The sequence below is a fragment of the Thamnophis sirtalis genome, unplaced genomic scaffold, assembly GCF_051295495.1.
Source record: "Thamnophis sirtalis isolate CommonGarterSnake01/CBP01778 unplaced genomic scaffold, rThaSir2_p1.2 scaffold_8, whole genome shotgun sequence".
In the NCBI taxonomy this organism is placed as follows: domain Eukaryota; kingdom Metazoa; phylum Chordata; class Lepidosauria; order Squamata; family Natricidae; genus Thamnophis; species Thamnophis sirtalis.
In genome coordinates, this window is record NW_028261388.1 from 24,736,109 (window position 1) to 24,752,355 (window position 16,247).

A 16,247-nucleotide genomic window follows, 5' to 3' on the forward strand; every position below is an offset into this window, starting at 1 on the left:
TTTACCTGTTGAAGGAAAAGATAGCTCTTCTCTAATACAAGGCTATGCAACTTTTACCAGTCCACACAGATCCTTCAAGATCTCAATGGAGAAGCCACTAGTGAGGCAGACACTAGTGTGGCCCTAGTTTATGGTGATCAAAACAAATAGCAAATAGTCTGTAGGTAGCATTAATATCCAGTGGTTGGTTGAGAGATTGCCACAAGTAATGTGCAGGCAGCACTAACATCCATCAGGGACTTATTATCAAGTTTTTATCAATATTTATTATGGTAGAAAGAGGGCATGGAAGCATTCATGGGAGGAAAAGAACAAACCTAGACTTCTGTTGTTATTATTTTAAGATACAAATTTCCCTAATAAAGCTACTTCTACCATCTGGATCTTACAATTCTATAAAATAAGTTTTAACATTTTAAAAAATGTTTACCTGTAAATGTCTCAGTTGTATCTAGACATTGCTTATAGAAAGGCTTATATTTTTAATATCTATTCCCTGTTTTGTGAAGTTCTGCTTTCTGCTAATAAACTAAGCTTTTTTCATTTTTGAAATTCAGAAATTTTCAGGCTCAGGGAAGTTATATCCTATTGGAAACGATTAAACTTTTTAGACTGATTATGGAGAAAGGACTTTTAGATAAAAATGCTGCCAATTTTTTTTACCTAACTTTTTGTTTGGAAAAGAATCTAAACTAATATGAGTAGAGGGCCTAGTGGATGTTAGAGGTGAAAAAATTGAGAGATGAATTTAAAATAAGAATGGATACATTTTTATCCATCCACCAGGATATATAATGCTATTATGAATTGAGCATGTATTAAGATTTTAAATAGGTTTTGTGTGGTTTTCTTCCAATTTGCAAGGTTTAGTAATGTGATCAGAGCACATAACCGATTAGAATCAAGATACAGCAATAGCTCCGGAGGATCTTACGACGATGATAAAAGTATGTCTTGATATTTGATTAATATTAATTTTTGTGAATGTTGTTATTTGCTAATATTAGGTAGACATGATTTGTACAGAGTATTTGACAGAGTATTTCAATAAAAAGTATTAAATATCTGTTTCAATCTCATTTAAATCTTTCAGTTGGTTGAATTTAAGTGTTTTTAACACTCAAATTTCAGTTAAACTTGAAGATTAGCATCTGATTAGTATTTGTCTTATCTAAATACCTGTGTATAAAAAATGCATCGAGTATTCACAGTGTGCATTGACTGTAATGATGGAAATATCAGACTCCCTATCTATTAAATTGTCAAACAGAAAGCAATCAGCAGCATATAGCACAGCAAACATATGGTTCAGCTATCAGAGCAATAAATGTCTCGGCTCTAGCCCTATACACCTTCCAGTACTTTAGTCTCATCCTACCTTGAATTCTAGCACACCATGTTAAAGTGGGTGGCCTGCCTCCTCCCCCTGATCTTCTGGGGGACGAGGCAGGCTTTTCCTTACCTTCCCTTAGTTCACCCACTGCACACTAACCACAAAGGCTCAATTCAAACAGCATGGAGAAATATAATTTCTTGGCTAGCTTATGGCTCAGCGTATCCTATGTACCAGTCTGTGACTGGCAGGCACATCCCATCATTAAGAGCAAAAGGCAGCACAGAGGTAGAAAAACAAGGAAAGAGAAGAAGCTGTCATAGTTACTAATGCCCTCCAGGTGGCATGCCACAAATTGTTACCAATGACCTTTCCTTTGTCTGTCTTTCCTCATCTCAGAATGCCTCTACCCAAAGTACATGTGTTTGGGGGCTGTGGCTGGACAAAACATTTAGTCCTGATACTGATCAGCCAAAACTGATTGTTCCATGCTCGCTTTATCTTGATGATTTTGAACATTTTGTATTAGCTTAATATAGTAGTCTAGTAAGAGCAATGTTGTCAATGGCATTAGTAATGCCATTGTGCCAATATCTTCTAACTGCACTGCTTTTATCTAGATTTATTTAAAATGCTGCTTAAAACCCTGAAAAGATCCCCAATGGGGAGGCATCAGTCTGGAGATGGTTAACAGATTAAGACAAGACCCCACTCCACTCTTGTGCATCTTGCTTCTTTCCTCCTTAGTTTTTGTCAATCTTAATTAATGTTACTATTTCTTATTGTTTTAATATCTTTATTTATTTTTAATTATTGTAAGCCACCTATGGTCAGGCAAAATGGGCAACATATAAATTGAATGAATAAATTAATTAATAGCCTCCCAAAGGCATATATTGCTTTCTTTTAGCTATTATATAAGATTTGATATTTGTACTGCATTGTTTCTCTGATCTTAATTTACTTGAACACTGCTCCAAAAGGGTTGGCTGTTGGACAGTGTAGAAATGTAATAAATGTTTCTGCACAGATGATCCTATTTCTCCATATACAAGTTGGCTTCTGAATATTGTGGAAATGAAACAGCCACAACCTTTGCCAATGCCATTTAATGGAGGGTGCTGGGCACCACTTGTTGACTACCTTCCAGAAACAATTACACCACGGGGACCGCTCCATAGGTAAGCACAATATAAAGAAACCTCAGATTCCTAACATATTTTAACTGGTTCATCTAATAGTTCATTCTGTCTTTAGAGTTTGTCTGACATAGTCTGACATAGTCTGTAGGACTATGGAAGTAGACAATATTTTTTTTAATCTGGGGGCTGTACTATGATTTTGGCCTCTGCTTGCAAGCCATAAAAGCCATGGTGAGTGGCATCATGAAATCCATAGAGTGGGTGTCAGCAAATGTTTCAGTCCTTCAAAGTAAATATGCTTTGGGGTATTTTTTATATACTAGAAATTATGGATAGGGCAGGGCTGTGTATTTCAGTTATTTACTCATACAATTTAAACAGAACACCTCTAATCATTGTATCTTAGCATAAACAGAATAATCTTTCAAAATCTGTTCCACCTTAGTTAATGTTTCTTGTGTTGTCTTGATCTACCTTTTGTTTGAAAATTGTTTAACCACTATTAGAACAAAACAAAACCTGTTCCTTTTAGTAATGATTCACACATATTTTTTACCATAGCTATTAATTCTTCGTACATCTCTAATGTCTCTTGTGAATCCATTTTAAAGTAGTTTGTTCAGAATTATAAAATTAGAATTATTATTTTTTTATAAACCCATTCCTTGAAATTCAGCACTATTTAATTCCTTTATTACTTTACAAATATCATCCAGCAGGCCAGATTGGCACTTGGCTTGGGCAATAAAATTAAAAACAATTGAAGATATTTAGTAAAGTAGCCAAATTCTGCTTGCTTTTCTCTTCCAATAACAGGGTTATTCTGTCTACAAATTATATTTATGATACAGGTGAAAATATTATTTAAGTTCGCTTCTTTTTATTTTTTCTATTTTTTTAGTTTAAGACTGCTAACTTTGCAGCTTATGAGACAGTATTTTCATGAATCTGTTCCAATTATAAATCCATTTTGCCACATGAAAATGGTTTGATCAATTATATTCTAAACATAAAGAAATACCAGCATCAGATAGGATCAGTGGTGGGTTGCTCCCGGTTCAGCCCAGATCGGCCGAACCAGTAGGGGCGGGGGCGGGAGGCTACACCCTTCTATTTCTTTCACTTTTACTATAGCTTAGAAATTGTCACATACCTGTACTATTCTTGGTATTTTTTGAACTGCTTCTTCATGTTTTCTGCTTTTTTCGTATTTCTTGTTGCAGTTTTTGAATTGATTAATTTTATTTTTCTTGTTAGATGCAATATTGCTGTTATCTTCATGACTGAAATGGTAGTAGATCATAGTGTAAGAGAAGACTGGGCTCTTCATCTTCCATTGCTGTTGCATGCTCTGTTTTTAGGTAAGAAATAAAGACTAAACAAAAATTTAAGTGGAAATTGAGTATGTTAACAAAGCTTTTCTATGCATCTCCTCATTAAACAATTATTCTCATTCATTTTTGGCCCAATTATAATTTTTTGTACTCCTTTGTGTTATTCCTACCAACTCCCTCATATCTTCTAATAGAGTATCTTTTCCCTCAAATAAAAGTATTACATTTATGAAAAAAATGGCAATAAATTATATGAGAGAATGTTGGACAGAAATTCCCACAATAACATCTTATAGAATCAGAAACCATATATTCTGTATGGGGAAAAAATGAACAAGGTTGAAGTTTTTCTAACTTTTTATTATGGTACTTAATTTTATTTTATACTTTAATTCTAAAATGGCATCAGTCACATTATACCAGGGGTGTCCAAACTTGGGAACTTTAAGATTTGTGGACCAGCCAGCATGCTGGCTGGGGAATTCTGAGAGTTGAAGTGCACAAGTCTTAAAGTTCCCAAGTTTGGATACCCCTGCATTATACTATTGGTGGGAAATTATTAAATCGTGGCCATTTAGAACCTGAAATACTATTAAGACTATTAACTGGTCCTTGGGATTTTCAAACTTTGAAAGTGAGATGAATCACTAAAATAATACATGAATTTGAATGACATTTCTCCAAGAATAAAATTGGCAGACTATATTTTGATAGTACTGTAAACTTCCTGTCATGAGGCCTCATGTTTCAGCAAAAATTGAGAAGACAAAGCACTCAGACTGCCTGGAAGACATATCCAGGTTCAGTACAAAGACTTAGCATGATGCCTTCCAGGAAGAAATCCCAAACAGTGATCCTTGGAAGAGAAGAACAATGAGATTAGGCAAGAACACCTCAATCCCCGCCTGGAATGACCCCACCGAACAGGTTGGAGATATGAAAGGAACTGTTGCTGCAAGTGCAAAGATTATTAAAGAAAACTTAGAAAGCTTAGGGCCAGCAGCTTAGCAAAGGTCATCTATATCCAGGCAGAGCAGAATAAGTGTAAACCTCTCAAAATTGGTCACAACCCCGCTGTTGTTGTAGTCCACAGTTTAATAAACTCTAGATTAACCAATTGTCCTATGAGATTTTTTTATGTTTACCTACCACTGGATTCAATTATTTTCTCTCTCTCTCTAATGTTTGGGATTGTAGTCATAGATAGTATGATGTTTATTGTTTTAGTTAAATTTTTGGTTGTTGCTAGGATGATGGGTCTGTCTTCAAAGACATGAGTATTAGAGGTAGAATTCCTCTAATTCATGCTGTAATAATTTATGGGAGATGTCTATGGAATTTCTGGGCTGTAAACTAGAGCTTAAAAAAATCCCAGAAAATGAAGTGACAAACTACTACTATAGAATTTAGTTATGACTGTCCATATACATATATCAACAGGAGTCAAGATTTATTCAAGCGTGTTAATACTTTATTACAAACAATTATTAAAATAAATTAATACAATTAAATGTTGCATCTCGATTGCTAATTAACTTTTAAATTATGTGCCGAATCAGTTCTTAGCAATCAGTCAAATAAAACTTTCAGAGTGATCTTTCTCAACCCAACCAATCAGGTCTCCCAATAATGCATCCGGTCATCAATAAATCAATAAATTAATCCAATTAAATATTACAACTATTATTTTTAGAACATATAAAAATCATGTAAGCTGAATAAACAAGAATAAAATTATATTTTTGGTTTTCCCAAATAAAAGGCCCTCCAAACATTTACCTTTTTCTAACATATGAACTTTTTGTGCTTCTTAATTAATTAAACTTCCTGATTGTTTTCTTTAGGCCTTGATCATTATCGTCCAGAAGTCTTTGAACATAGCAGGAAGCTGTTGCTACATCTGCTGATTGTGTTGTCATGCAATAGCAATTTTCAAGCCATAGCCTCAATGCTTCTTCAGACTAGAGAGATGAATGAAACCAAGACGCTTACAGTTCAGCCTGTGCATTTGCCTGAATTCTTCTATACAGGTAATGAAAAACCAATTGTTCTGCTTTATTTCAATTTTGTTTGAATTTGGGTGTCATCACTTTCATAATTCTGTGGTGCTCAACGTAGAAAAGAATGATTATAACAAAGATTCCTTTTCTGCAGAAGCACATTTTAGACACATATATTGTTTTAGTACTATGTTCTAACTGGATCTATCTATTTCAGATTTTTCTTCAAAGGCATATTTTCATATTTCTTAATAAAATATATGTGTGTATATGCATGTAACCTATCTCACAGTGACTGTAATGTAGCAAAATTATGACTTCTATGTTAAAATAGATTTTCCCCCATGTTTTTGCTAGGTGGTTTTGACTTTCTGAGGGAGTATCAGTCTTCCCCTGTGCCAGACTCTGGGCTCAGCTCCAGCTCCACTTCTTCCAGCATCAGCCTTGGAGGAAGCAGTGGAAATCTCCCACAAATCACCCAGGAGATAGAAGACATTGACCCAACTGTGGAGACAAATGAAAAAGCAAACAAACTAATAGAGTTTTTAACTACCAGGTAACTAAGGCAGAATAAATATCCCATTTTAATTCTTAAAAGCAGTATTGTGTGCTTTAAAAGAATTTGTGTAATTCATAATTCATGAAAAAAAGTATCTTTCACTAATAGGTTTCTTGAGTATAACAGCATGGGCACGATGTCTCATTTTCTGCTTTACAGTAAAGTAACAGGCAGGTTTGAGGCTCCCTCTTTCTAATCTTAGCCAGAAGTGAACTATTAAACAGGTATAGCAGCAGGCCTGTCAAACTGTGGGCCCGCGGGCCAGATACAGCCCATGCAGGCCATGCCTACCCCGGCTCCACAAAGGCACAAAACATCACAATACATCACAATATGGCCCGCGATGTGATCAGGTTTGACACCCCTGAGGTATAGGAAACAGATGTAGAAAGGCATTTGACTTGCTTGGAGCAGTTTATTTCAAGAAGAGTATAATACATTAATTCTTTTTCAGCTGGCAGATTGCTTCTTAAAAGATATAGCATCACTCTATGAAATAAAAATTGGCACTGTCACTCAAATACTTCATTCCCCATTAAAATTCAGAGCAGACTCTTAAATTAATATTTGTTGATATTTTTCATAGTTAGCTGAAATGAGATATACTTTCTGCATCAGAGACTAAAACTGTGTTTTTCATCTTTTCTTAGACTTATTAAAAATTGATAAACATATTTATACATTGTGCACATCAGTAGTCTCTTAGAACAGTTAAAAGGCTTACCTAAATTTCCTGACAATACAACAAGTTTTAGTGAGAATGAGCAAGGAAAGAGCCATAATTCAATGAAAGAGCATCACATCAAGAGGGCATTATTTTGCTTTCTATTGTGACCATATAGTGACTACGAAGCTCTTCCTTCTTAGCCATTTAACATGAGGGTAGCATAATTCAGAACTTTTCATATGATCATTTGCTCTTAATAAGAGTATCAAAATGGTGTCTTCCTTTCCCCAAATTGTGTCTATAAACTATTGGAACCTGAATTCCTGGGTTGACTGAAAGGCACCTGGATGGGAAAGGTTGCTATAGACAAGTTTGATTGATTTCCTAATTAGAGTGGTATATTTCTGTGACAAATTGACCTCTTTATTGTAAGAATGAAAAAAATTGTGATGTGTTTGGATAAATGAGGCCTAGTTTGGTGCAGTGGTTTAAAGCACTAGGCTCTTAGACCCTGGGAAACTGTGAGTTCTACATACTTTTGTCTTAGGCACAAAATCAGCTAGATGATTGTGGACTGGTAATTTTTCTCAGTCCCAGAAAGGAGAAGGCAAGGGTAAATCACTACAAAAATGTAGCCAAGAAAAGTGTTTGACAGGAGTCAAGATTGAATCAAAGGTATGCCCTCTCCAAGTTTTAATAGAATTAATAGGATTGAATCATTATTTATTTACTAAGACTTTACACAAAATTACTGTAAACCATTTGCCTATAATCTGAAGGAGGATGTATGGGAACTGTGCTATCGTGTTATGCTATTTAAAATACTTTTTTAAAATCTCAAAATAAATATATCAAATTTCTGATTTTTAAGGGCATTTGGTCCGCTCTGGTGCCATGAAGATATCACACCCAAAAACCAGAATACAAAAAGTGCAGAGCAGCTTACCAATTTCTTGCGTCATGTTGTGTCTGTCTTTAAAGAATCTAAATCAGGTACTGATTAATTGTTGTTAACACCTTAATTAAAATTGTATAACACCTTTACTTAATAAGCAGCTTTCTCTCATTTTATTTCGCTGGACAAAATCCCAATTTTCACAATAATTGTTGCTCATGATCACTAGTAAAAATAAAATAAATCATGGCACATAGATTTGTTTTTATGATTTGAGTATTGCCACAAATTAGGAGCACAAGAAATTGATTTTAGTTGTATTGCTTTATTGATTTCCTATTTGGCTATGGTTTATAACAGAGGCTGATCAAATTGAAGAGAATCTGATTTTCTCAGGATTCAGGTGAGGGATTTTTCCAGCATTCCTTAGGGATTCAGAGACAAAATTTGCAAAACCCTTTAATATCTTGTTAAATAAATCCATTGAATTCTTCACTAAAAAGGACATAAAGCTCTAAAGAGTTTTAAAGACATTTCTTCAATTGGAGACAAGCATGGTACATTGGAGATGCCTGGGGCATCTTATCTGGCATCTGTTTGATTCTGTTGGTGCTGAGAAAATGGACAGTCTTCAATCTGTATGGCCACCTGTGGTTCATATCTATGCCCCATCTGCTTGATTGAGGCACCTAGGAGGTGACATGTGGGTGGATCCTAGAGAGGAACTATTCATTCTTGACAGAGAATGCTATTCTTGGCACCATTTAAAGAGATGTTTATACATCCTCTTTATAAGAAGCCATCACTGGACTTTATCACTCTTGATAATTTTCATTCAGTCTCCAATCTCTCCTTTCTAGGGAAGATGTTGAGTAGTGATTGTGCTGCAGCTCTAAAGGATTATTTAGGCCCTTCCAATCAAGTTTCAGGTCCGGATATGGAATGAAACAGCATTGGTCACACTTTTGGATGACCTCTGGCAGGAGTGGAATAGAGCTAGTACATCCATCCTGGCTCTTCTTGACCTCTTGGTAGATTTTGTCAACCATGGTATTCTTTTGATCTTTAGGAATTGGGATTCAGGGCACACTTATGCTGGTTCATCTCTTTCCTATGGGACTGGTCCTAATCATTGTTGATAAGGAAAGAGATGTGCAACTGCAGTCCTTGATTTGTGGGGTACTGCAGGGTTCATTGCTGTCTCATCTCCTTTTTAACATCTACATGAAATTGCTAAGTGAGATCATATGTCACCATAAGAGGAGGTACCATCAGTATGCTGATGTTACCCAGTATACTGAGGTCCCATCCCACCTAATCAGACAGGGAGGGTATATTGCAGGTATATACCTCCATCCCAGGTGAATTAAATGATGTTGTAAACCTTCTTTCATGGTGCCTAGAGGCTGTGGAGAACTGGATGGGGTACAAACAGGCTGCAACTGAACCCTGGTAGAATGGAGTGGCTGTGTGTAGGTTACTTTGCATCTGGGAGCTAACATCATTGGTCTTGGATGGGGTTGCACTGTCCCAGATGGACCTACTGTATAATTTCAGGTTCCTTTTGGACTCACAATTCCTGCTCGAGAACCAAGTGGTAGTTATGGCTAGGAGGGCCTTTGCTCAGCTTCATGTTGCACACCAGTTATGCCCTTTCCTGAATCAAGAAGCCTTTCTTTTAGTCACTCATGCCCTAATTATCTCCTATATGGAGAATTGCAATGCATTTTACATGGGACTACTCTTGAAGAATATCCAGAAGTTGCAACTGGTGCAGAATGCAGTGGCATGAATAGTTTTGAGAGACTCTCAAACATGTAACATCTCTGCTATACAAGCTGCATTGGATACCAGTTTGCTTCTGGGTCCAATTTAAAGTTATCAAATGTAAAGCCCTTTGAGGCATGGGACCAGCCTTCCTAAGGAACTGTCTCATCCCAATTACATTGTCCGATCCCACCAGATCAGACGTGGGTGGGGAGTATATTGTAGATCCCATTGGTTAAATAATTTTGACCAGTGGATCATGTTTGGAACATCTTACTCCCAGAAGTGAGATGAGACCCCATTCTTTCGTCTTTGCAAAAGAATATTAAGACCAGCGGTGGTATTCACTTACCTTCCCTACCAGTTCACAAATGTGAGTGCATGTGCTGCAACTGCGCATGTGCACTGCCTTCTGTGCATGCGCAGAAGGTTGCACATTACATCAGGAAAGGGTGGGTGGAACCTCCTGCAGCTGCCGCTACCAGTTCACTTGAACTGGAGAGAACAGATTGAATATCACTTCTGGTAAGACCTGGCTCTACCAATTGGCAGTTGATGAGTGGTATGGACCTCAGGCATGAGAGTGCTCCCTCCATCTTTTTTTTTTTTAATATGTAATAATTTCAAGTTTGTACTTAAGTCTGTTAACATTGTTGTATTTATGGTTTTATGCCACTTTTTATGTTTTTATGGTAAATTGCCCAGAATTACCTAAATGAGATGGCTGGTGTAGAAATTTGATAGATAAATAAAAAATGCTTCAGATAATCATTTTCACATTAACTTGCCTTTGCTTCCTCCCTATGATTAAAAATGTAAAAGTTCCTGACAATGTCTTCCTTTATATTTTTGTTGCCTCAAAAATGAAAATTTGCAATATATATTTCAAATTCATGAATTATCTATGAGATAATATGACACTGATCCTGGTTTGGTTTGGTTTTCTCATCAGGCTTTCATTTGGAGCAGCAGCTTAGTGAAATTGCATTGCAAACAGCTCTTTCTAGTTCCTCGAGACATTATGCTGGCCGATCTTTTCAGATATTTCGGGCTCTAAAACAGCCACTTTCAGCACATGCATTGTCCGATCTGCTGTCAAGATTAGTGGAAGTTATAGGAGAACATGGAGAAGAAATTCAGGTATAAATACTATCCTAACTCATCTTTGTAGAAACATAAGAAGTTGCCTTTCATTGTTGGACGATCTAACTCAGCCCTTTTCATAAGGACTAGCAGTTTCTTTTCTAGTTTTTTTTTCTTAATTTTAGTTTAGCAAATATCAAATGTACGCACCACATATCATAAACAGTATCTCTTTCACAGTTAATTCCAGCAGTCATGCTAGAGTTTGTTTGAATATTTAATGAAAACTAAGATTAGGCAGTAGACGTTTAATAATTCACATTACTGGTAGTAATGGAATGATTATATTATTGTTGGGAGCTTAAGAGGGGTCACCATAGAAATCTTTTAAATAAGTGAAATATATATATACTGAAATGATCATATTTCTGTATTTTTGGCAGGGTTACGTTATGGAAGCCCTTCTTACATTAGAAGCCACTGTGGATACTCTGTATGATTGTCTGAAAAACAGTGATCTTTTATCATGGTAATGAGTTTTTCTATTCAATTAAATATAGCATTTTCTATAAAGATTTGGCTATGGAATTCAGAATGCAACTGCCTGCTGTCAGGGTTCTGACCGATGCCCTAATAAAAGCAAGAGCCCCAAGCCATTTAGCAAGAAACATCCAGTTGTTTATTAAGAGCACCATGTTGGCACGAACTAAGTGAAGGCAATTGTGACTTCACCCAGTTCGCATCTTGCCTTTGACCCTGTTGCCCCCTACCCCAAGGTGTGTCACCAGCTACATTTCCCAACGAAGCAATCGCGCAGGTCGTAGAAGTCACTCCCTCTGGCCGTTGTGGGACTCCATGGAGATGGCCTTGACCTTCGTGCGGCTAGGATGTGTTTTGTTTTGACAGAGGCATGAATTCTTTGGGGCAGCTGCAAGGTGCGATTTCCCAACCCCTGCCTATGGCAACTCAGGAGCAGGTCAAGAAAGCTTCATGAGTTGACCTTCGGCTTCCCTCACTTCCAGAAATTCGGGACTACACATGTATACACAGAAATGAGGATGTAATTCAAGTGCAAAATAGACAGTTACAGTGTAGAGATTCTGCAATATTGATAGAAGTTTATGTTATGTCGGCTCAACATCTGAGCCCACTTGGCATTTCAAAGAAATGGATCTTGTAAAAGAGTAGGCGTTAGTAAATCAATTTGGGATATTGTTTGTTCTTTTTTTGTGAAATATTAACAGTGCCATAATTTATGAAGACTCATATATTCCTGTTTCATTAGATAAGCTTACAATATTTAGCTTTCTATCTGTCCACATGGAAGTCTTTCATCCAGATTTCAGCTGTGATAACAGCTGCAAGTGTGTCATTTACTTATCCTGTCAAAGAAGTTATTAGATTTAAAGAACTGAAATAAAACATCTACTAAAACTGGTATAGCTTGAGGCAAAATCGCCTCTTATGTCAAAAGCCTTCCCACCTCGGTTATGTTACATTTTGCAATGATGTGAATATATTAACATTTGTGAGTGATTACGAAACATTTGATATTGGAATACTAGTAGTTTCCTTGCTTCCCAGCAGTGAAGCACAATAAAATATGAACCCTTTTAAAGATGAACACGTTTAACCTTCACCTTAATGTAGTCCCCTGTCATGTCAAGTTACTAGTTTGTTGGTAGAGTAGAATGCTGCATGAATAAACAGCAAAAAAGAGAAACAGAAAAGAAAATACTCTTCTGAATGCGGCATGAAAAATAAAATGTCTCGCAACAAGGATGAGCATCTGTTTTCGCCTAGCTACTGCTTATCTAGCAATTCGAAAACATGCAAATGCGAGTAGATAAATAGGTACCACTTCAGTGGGGAGGAAACAGTGCTCCATGACATCATGCTGGCTACATGACCACAGAAATGTCTTTAAACAGTGCTGGCTCAACCTTGAAACAGGGACGGGCGCCACCTATAATCAGCAGTAACTAGCAGAGTAAAGTCCACAGGAATTCCTTTCCTTTCTTTTCTTTGACTCAGTACTGTATTGTATGCATTTCAAACTTTCATACAATAGTTCCATTATAATTTTACTCTCTGCTTTCTAAAAAAAGTGTTCTTAAAACATAGGAGAAGGAAGATGGCTTGCATAGTGCACTTTTTGTTTTTGTCCCTTCATGATATGATCTCTTGAGTTCAATGAGCAGAAAATCTATGGAAGGAATAGCTTTGTTTTTTTAACCTCTCATTGAAGATATTTCTGCTTAGTATTACAGCTGCAATTAAATTGATAATTTATTCGTATGATTGTTTTCTCTTAGTTCATCCTCACCAGACTTGACATCAAGTGCAAAACTGACAGCCAATCGGAAGAGCACAGGACAACTTAATGTGAATTCAGGAGCTGCCAGTGGCAGTACAGGCACTGCTGAGCGTAGCAGACATCAGAGGAGTTTTTCAGTGCCTAAAAAGTTTGGGGTTGTGGACAGAACTTCTGATCCCCCTCGCAGTGCCACTCTGGATAGGATTCAGGCTTGCACACAGCAAGGCCTTTCCTCCAAAACTAGGAGCTCCTCTTCTTTGAAGGACAGTCTTTCAGACCCTACCAATATTAACAATCCAACTAACCTGCTGGCCACCATTTTCTGGGGAGCAGTGGCTTTGATGGAATCTGATTTTGAATTTGAATACCTAATGGCACTAAGATTGCTCAGTAAGCTACTCGTTCATCTGCCACTGGATAAAGTAGAAAACAGGGAAAAATTAGAAAAGCTACAAGGACAACTAAAATGGACAGATTTCTCAGGGCTCCAGCAACTTCTGCTTAAAGGTTTTACTTCTCTAACAACTACTGATCTCACACTTCAGCTCTTCAGTTTGCTGACTCCAGTGTCACGTGTATCCATGGTTGATTCCTCTCAGGCTATAGGTACATCTAATACATGTTTCATTTATTTATTTTTATATCAAAAATAAAATGAGCATAAAATCCTGAAAGCTAAACTTGGATTTGGTAATACGTTTTTATATAAATAGCTAATTACAAAACCTTGGAAACAGGCTAAGCAATTACATAGGTCATAAGGTTACTGTCTGTGCTTCCTGGTAAATTAAAATGAAAAAATAATATTGTGTCATATTCCAAGTTTCCCCATTCTTCCTTTAGCTCGCCCTCCTTTCTATTACTGAACTGAGTACTAATTTAAAATTTAAAGAGGAATTGGAAAGCCACCTTTCTTTTCTTACCTTTAGCTTTCTGTCCAAGTTATTGTGACATTCCTCCTTACCTCTATGTAAGAAGATGCCCAGTTAACCCTTTACTCGAGAAGAAAGTATAATCTATTATTTTATCATTGTTATCCCCAAGCATAAAAATCTACAAACAACACCTGATATGAAATGTTATGTGTATAATTAGTATACATTTATATTATTATATGCAATAATTAATAGCAATACATTTTGCAAATTAATGAAATGATAAATGACTCAAAGTACCCAATTATTATTTTCACATAATTGGAATTAAGAAAAGAGACATGGATTGTATTTTTGGTATATAATGTATGTTTTCAGTCAGTTTCATTTATTATCATCTAATACATTACAGTGTCACATTTATGTTTATTTCTATTTTTTAATGCCAGGATTTCCATTGAATGTTTTATGCCTTCTGCCTCATTTAATTCAGCACTTTGATGGCCCAAATCAGCTCTGCAAGGATATAGCAGAGAGGATTGCTCAGGTACTCTATGCTTAATATTATGTGGATATTCTTAAATCCAGGGCTGTATTTTTTTTCATTTTCTTTTTAATGTATGTTGTCATTCACTTGTTAGGTCTGTCTAGAAGAAAAGAACCCAAAGTTGTCAAATCTTGCACATGTCATGACTCTCTATAAAACACACAGCTATACAAGAGATTGTGCAACTTGGGTGAATGTTGTTTGCCGTTACCTTCATGAAGCATTTGCTGACATTACTCTGAATATGATTACTTATCTTGCTGAGGTATGTTTTAATTAGTTCATCCCTCCTTCTCATACTTCTAATAATAGATTTCCTGAAAGATTTAGAACAACACTGAGTCTAAATACAGATTACAGAAATTATTTGTGATGTAAAAAAGTTTGTAGAGTTTGTAGAGTTTATTGGGATTTATAGGCCGCCCTTTTCCCTGAGGGGACTCAGGGCGGCTTACAACCACAAGGGAGGGGGGGTGCAGTGTCAAAAAAACAAAACAAAATGTGAACAAAGAAAAATAGTAAAAACACAACTTTCGTTCAGCAATCAAGTTGGTGACGATTATAGCCAATAACGCAGGGGTGGGTTTCAAAATTTTTTACTACCAGTTCAGTGGGCATGGCTAGATGGGGGAGAATGTGACCCCCTCACCAAGTCATGCCCACCGAAATGGTGGCGAAAAGTTTTTACGGGGGAGGGGAGGTTTCCAGCCTCACCAGAGCTAAGGGAATGCCTGCAAACTGCCCAGTAAGAAAACAAAGTTTTTGTCCTCCCCTACCTCCAGGACACTCTGCAGGGTTCAGCAGGGCTGGGGGAGGAGGTAAAAACACCCCAATTTTTGCAAAAAATGGGCAAAAATGAGCCGTATGGTCACATGTCCAACTTATTTGGCCAAACTGGTCCAAATTGGTAGGAACCCACCCCTGCAATAAGGCTGTGCAGTGCTCCAGTTTCCTTGGAGAGGAGCAGTTTTAAATTTATTTATTTAAGAAAATTTGTATGGCTGCCCATTCACTCTGTGATGTTGGGCGGCTTACAAAAATAAAAATCCAATATACAAACAATAAAAAAACAATACAGCCCCCCTCAATCAAGCAAGCCACTTGATGGGTTCACTCCCACTAGCCACGGCTACCCCTGGTTTAGCGAGGGGGGGAAAGGTGTGATACATCACGCGATGACAATGTGACACTGCAGGTTTGACACCACTGCACTATGTGGGAGTGGGAAAAGACAGCTCATTTAAAGGGAAAAGACAGAGTTCCTTTAAAGACTTATAGGCAGATGCTGCATTCATTTATATGTGCTCTGAACAACCTTTTGAAATTAATTGGAAAAAATGTGCAGTGCTAACATTTATGTTTCCTAATTCAATATATCAGATGTTCACATATTTTTTCTACACTAATCTATTTTCTGTTACAATATAAAATTCTAATCTTTAGCTGTCTACAGTAATTATTATTATGGTTTATTTAAGGATTATGAGTTTGTCTAATTTTGTTCACAGCTACTGGAAAAGGGGCTTCCTAACATGCAGCAATCACTTTTACAAATAATCTATAGTCTTCTTAGTTATATGGACTTATCAAACTTACCTGTTAAACAGTTTAACATGGAAGTACTAAAGACCATAGAAAAATACGTACAAGTAAGTATATTTTGCTCATAGTACTTGTGTAGAAATCAGTATTAATTCACTCATTTCTTCCCATGTCTCTCAGTCTCAA

The 16,247-nt window shown here is 36.6% G+C and overlaps 1 protein-coding gene across 7 annotated transcripts in view; it reads left to right on the top strand.

The window, feature by feature from the left end:
• Positions 1-16,247, top strand: part of FRY (FRY microtubule binding protein) — a 183,113-nt gene that overhangs the window by 135,529 nt on the left and 31,337 nt on the right. For all 7 annotated transcript variants that reach the window (XM_087721282.1, XM_087721276.1, XM_087721277.1 and 4 more), the window contains 12 exons: positions 865-947; positions 2,364-2,514; positions 3,733-3,836; positions 5,654-5,839; positions 6,167-6,365; positions 7,907-8,028; positions 10,650-10,837; positions 11,224-11,309; positions 13,096-13,703; positions 14,422-14,519; positions 14,614-14,784; positions 16,028-16,168. In XM_087721282.1, the coding sequence (XP_087577408.1) occupies positions 865-947; positions 2,364-2,514; positions 3,733-3,836; positions 5,654-5,839; positions 6,167-6,365; positions 7,907-8,028; positions 10,650-10,837; positions 11,224-11,309; positions 13,096-13,703; positions 14,422-14,519; positions 14,614-14,784; positions 16,028-16,168 (2,137 nt within the window). The remainder of the gene's footprint in view (positions 1-864; positions 948-2,363; positions 2,515-3,732; positions 3,837-5,653; positions 5,840-6,166; positions 6,366-7,906; positions 8,029-10,649; positions 10,838-11,223; positions 11,310-13,095; positions 13,704-14,421; positions 14,520-14,613; positions 14,785-16,027; positions 16,169-16,247) is intronic.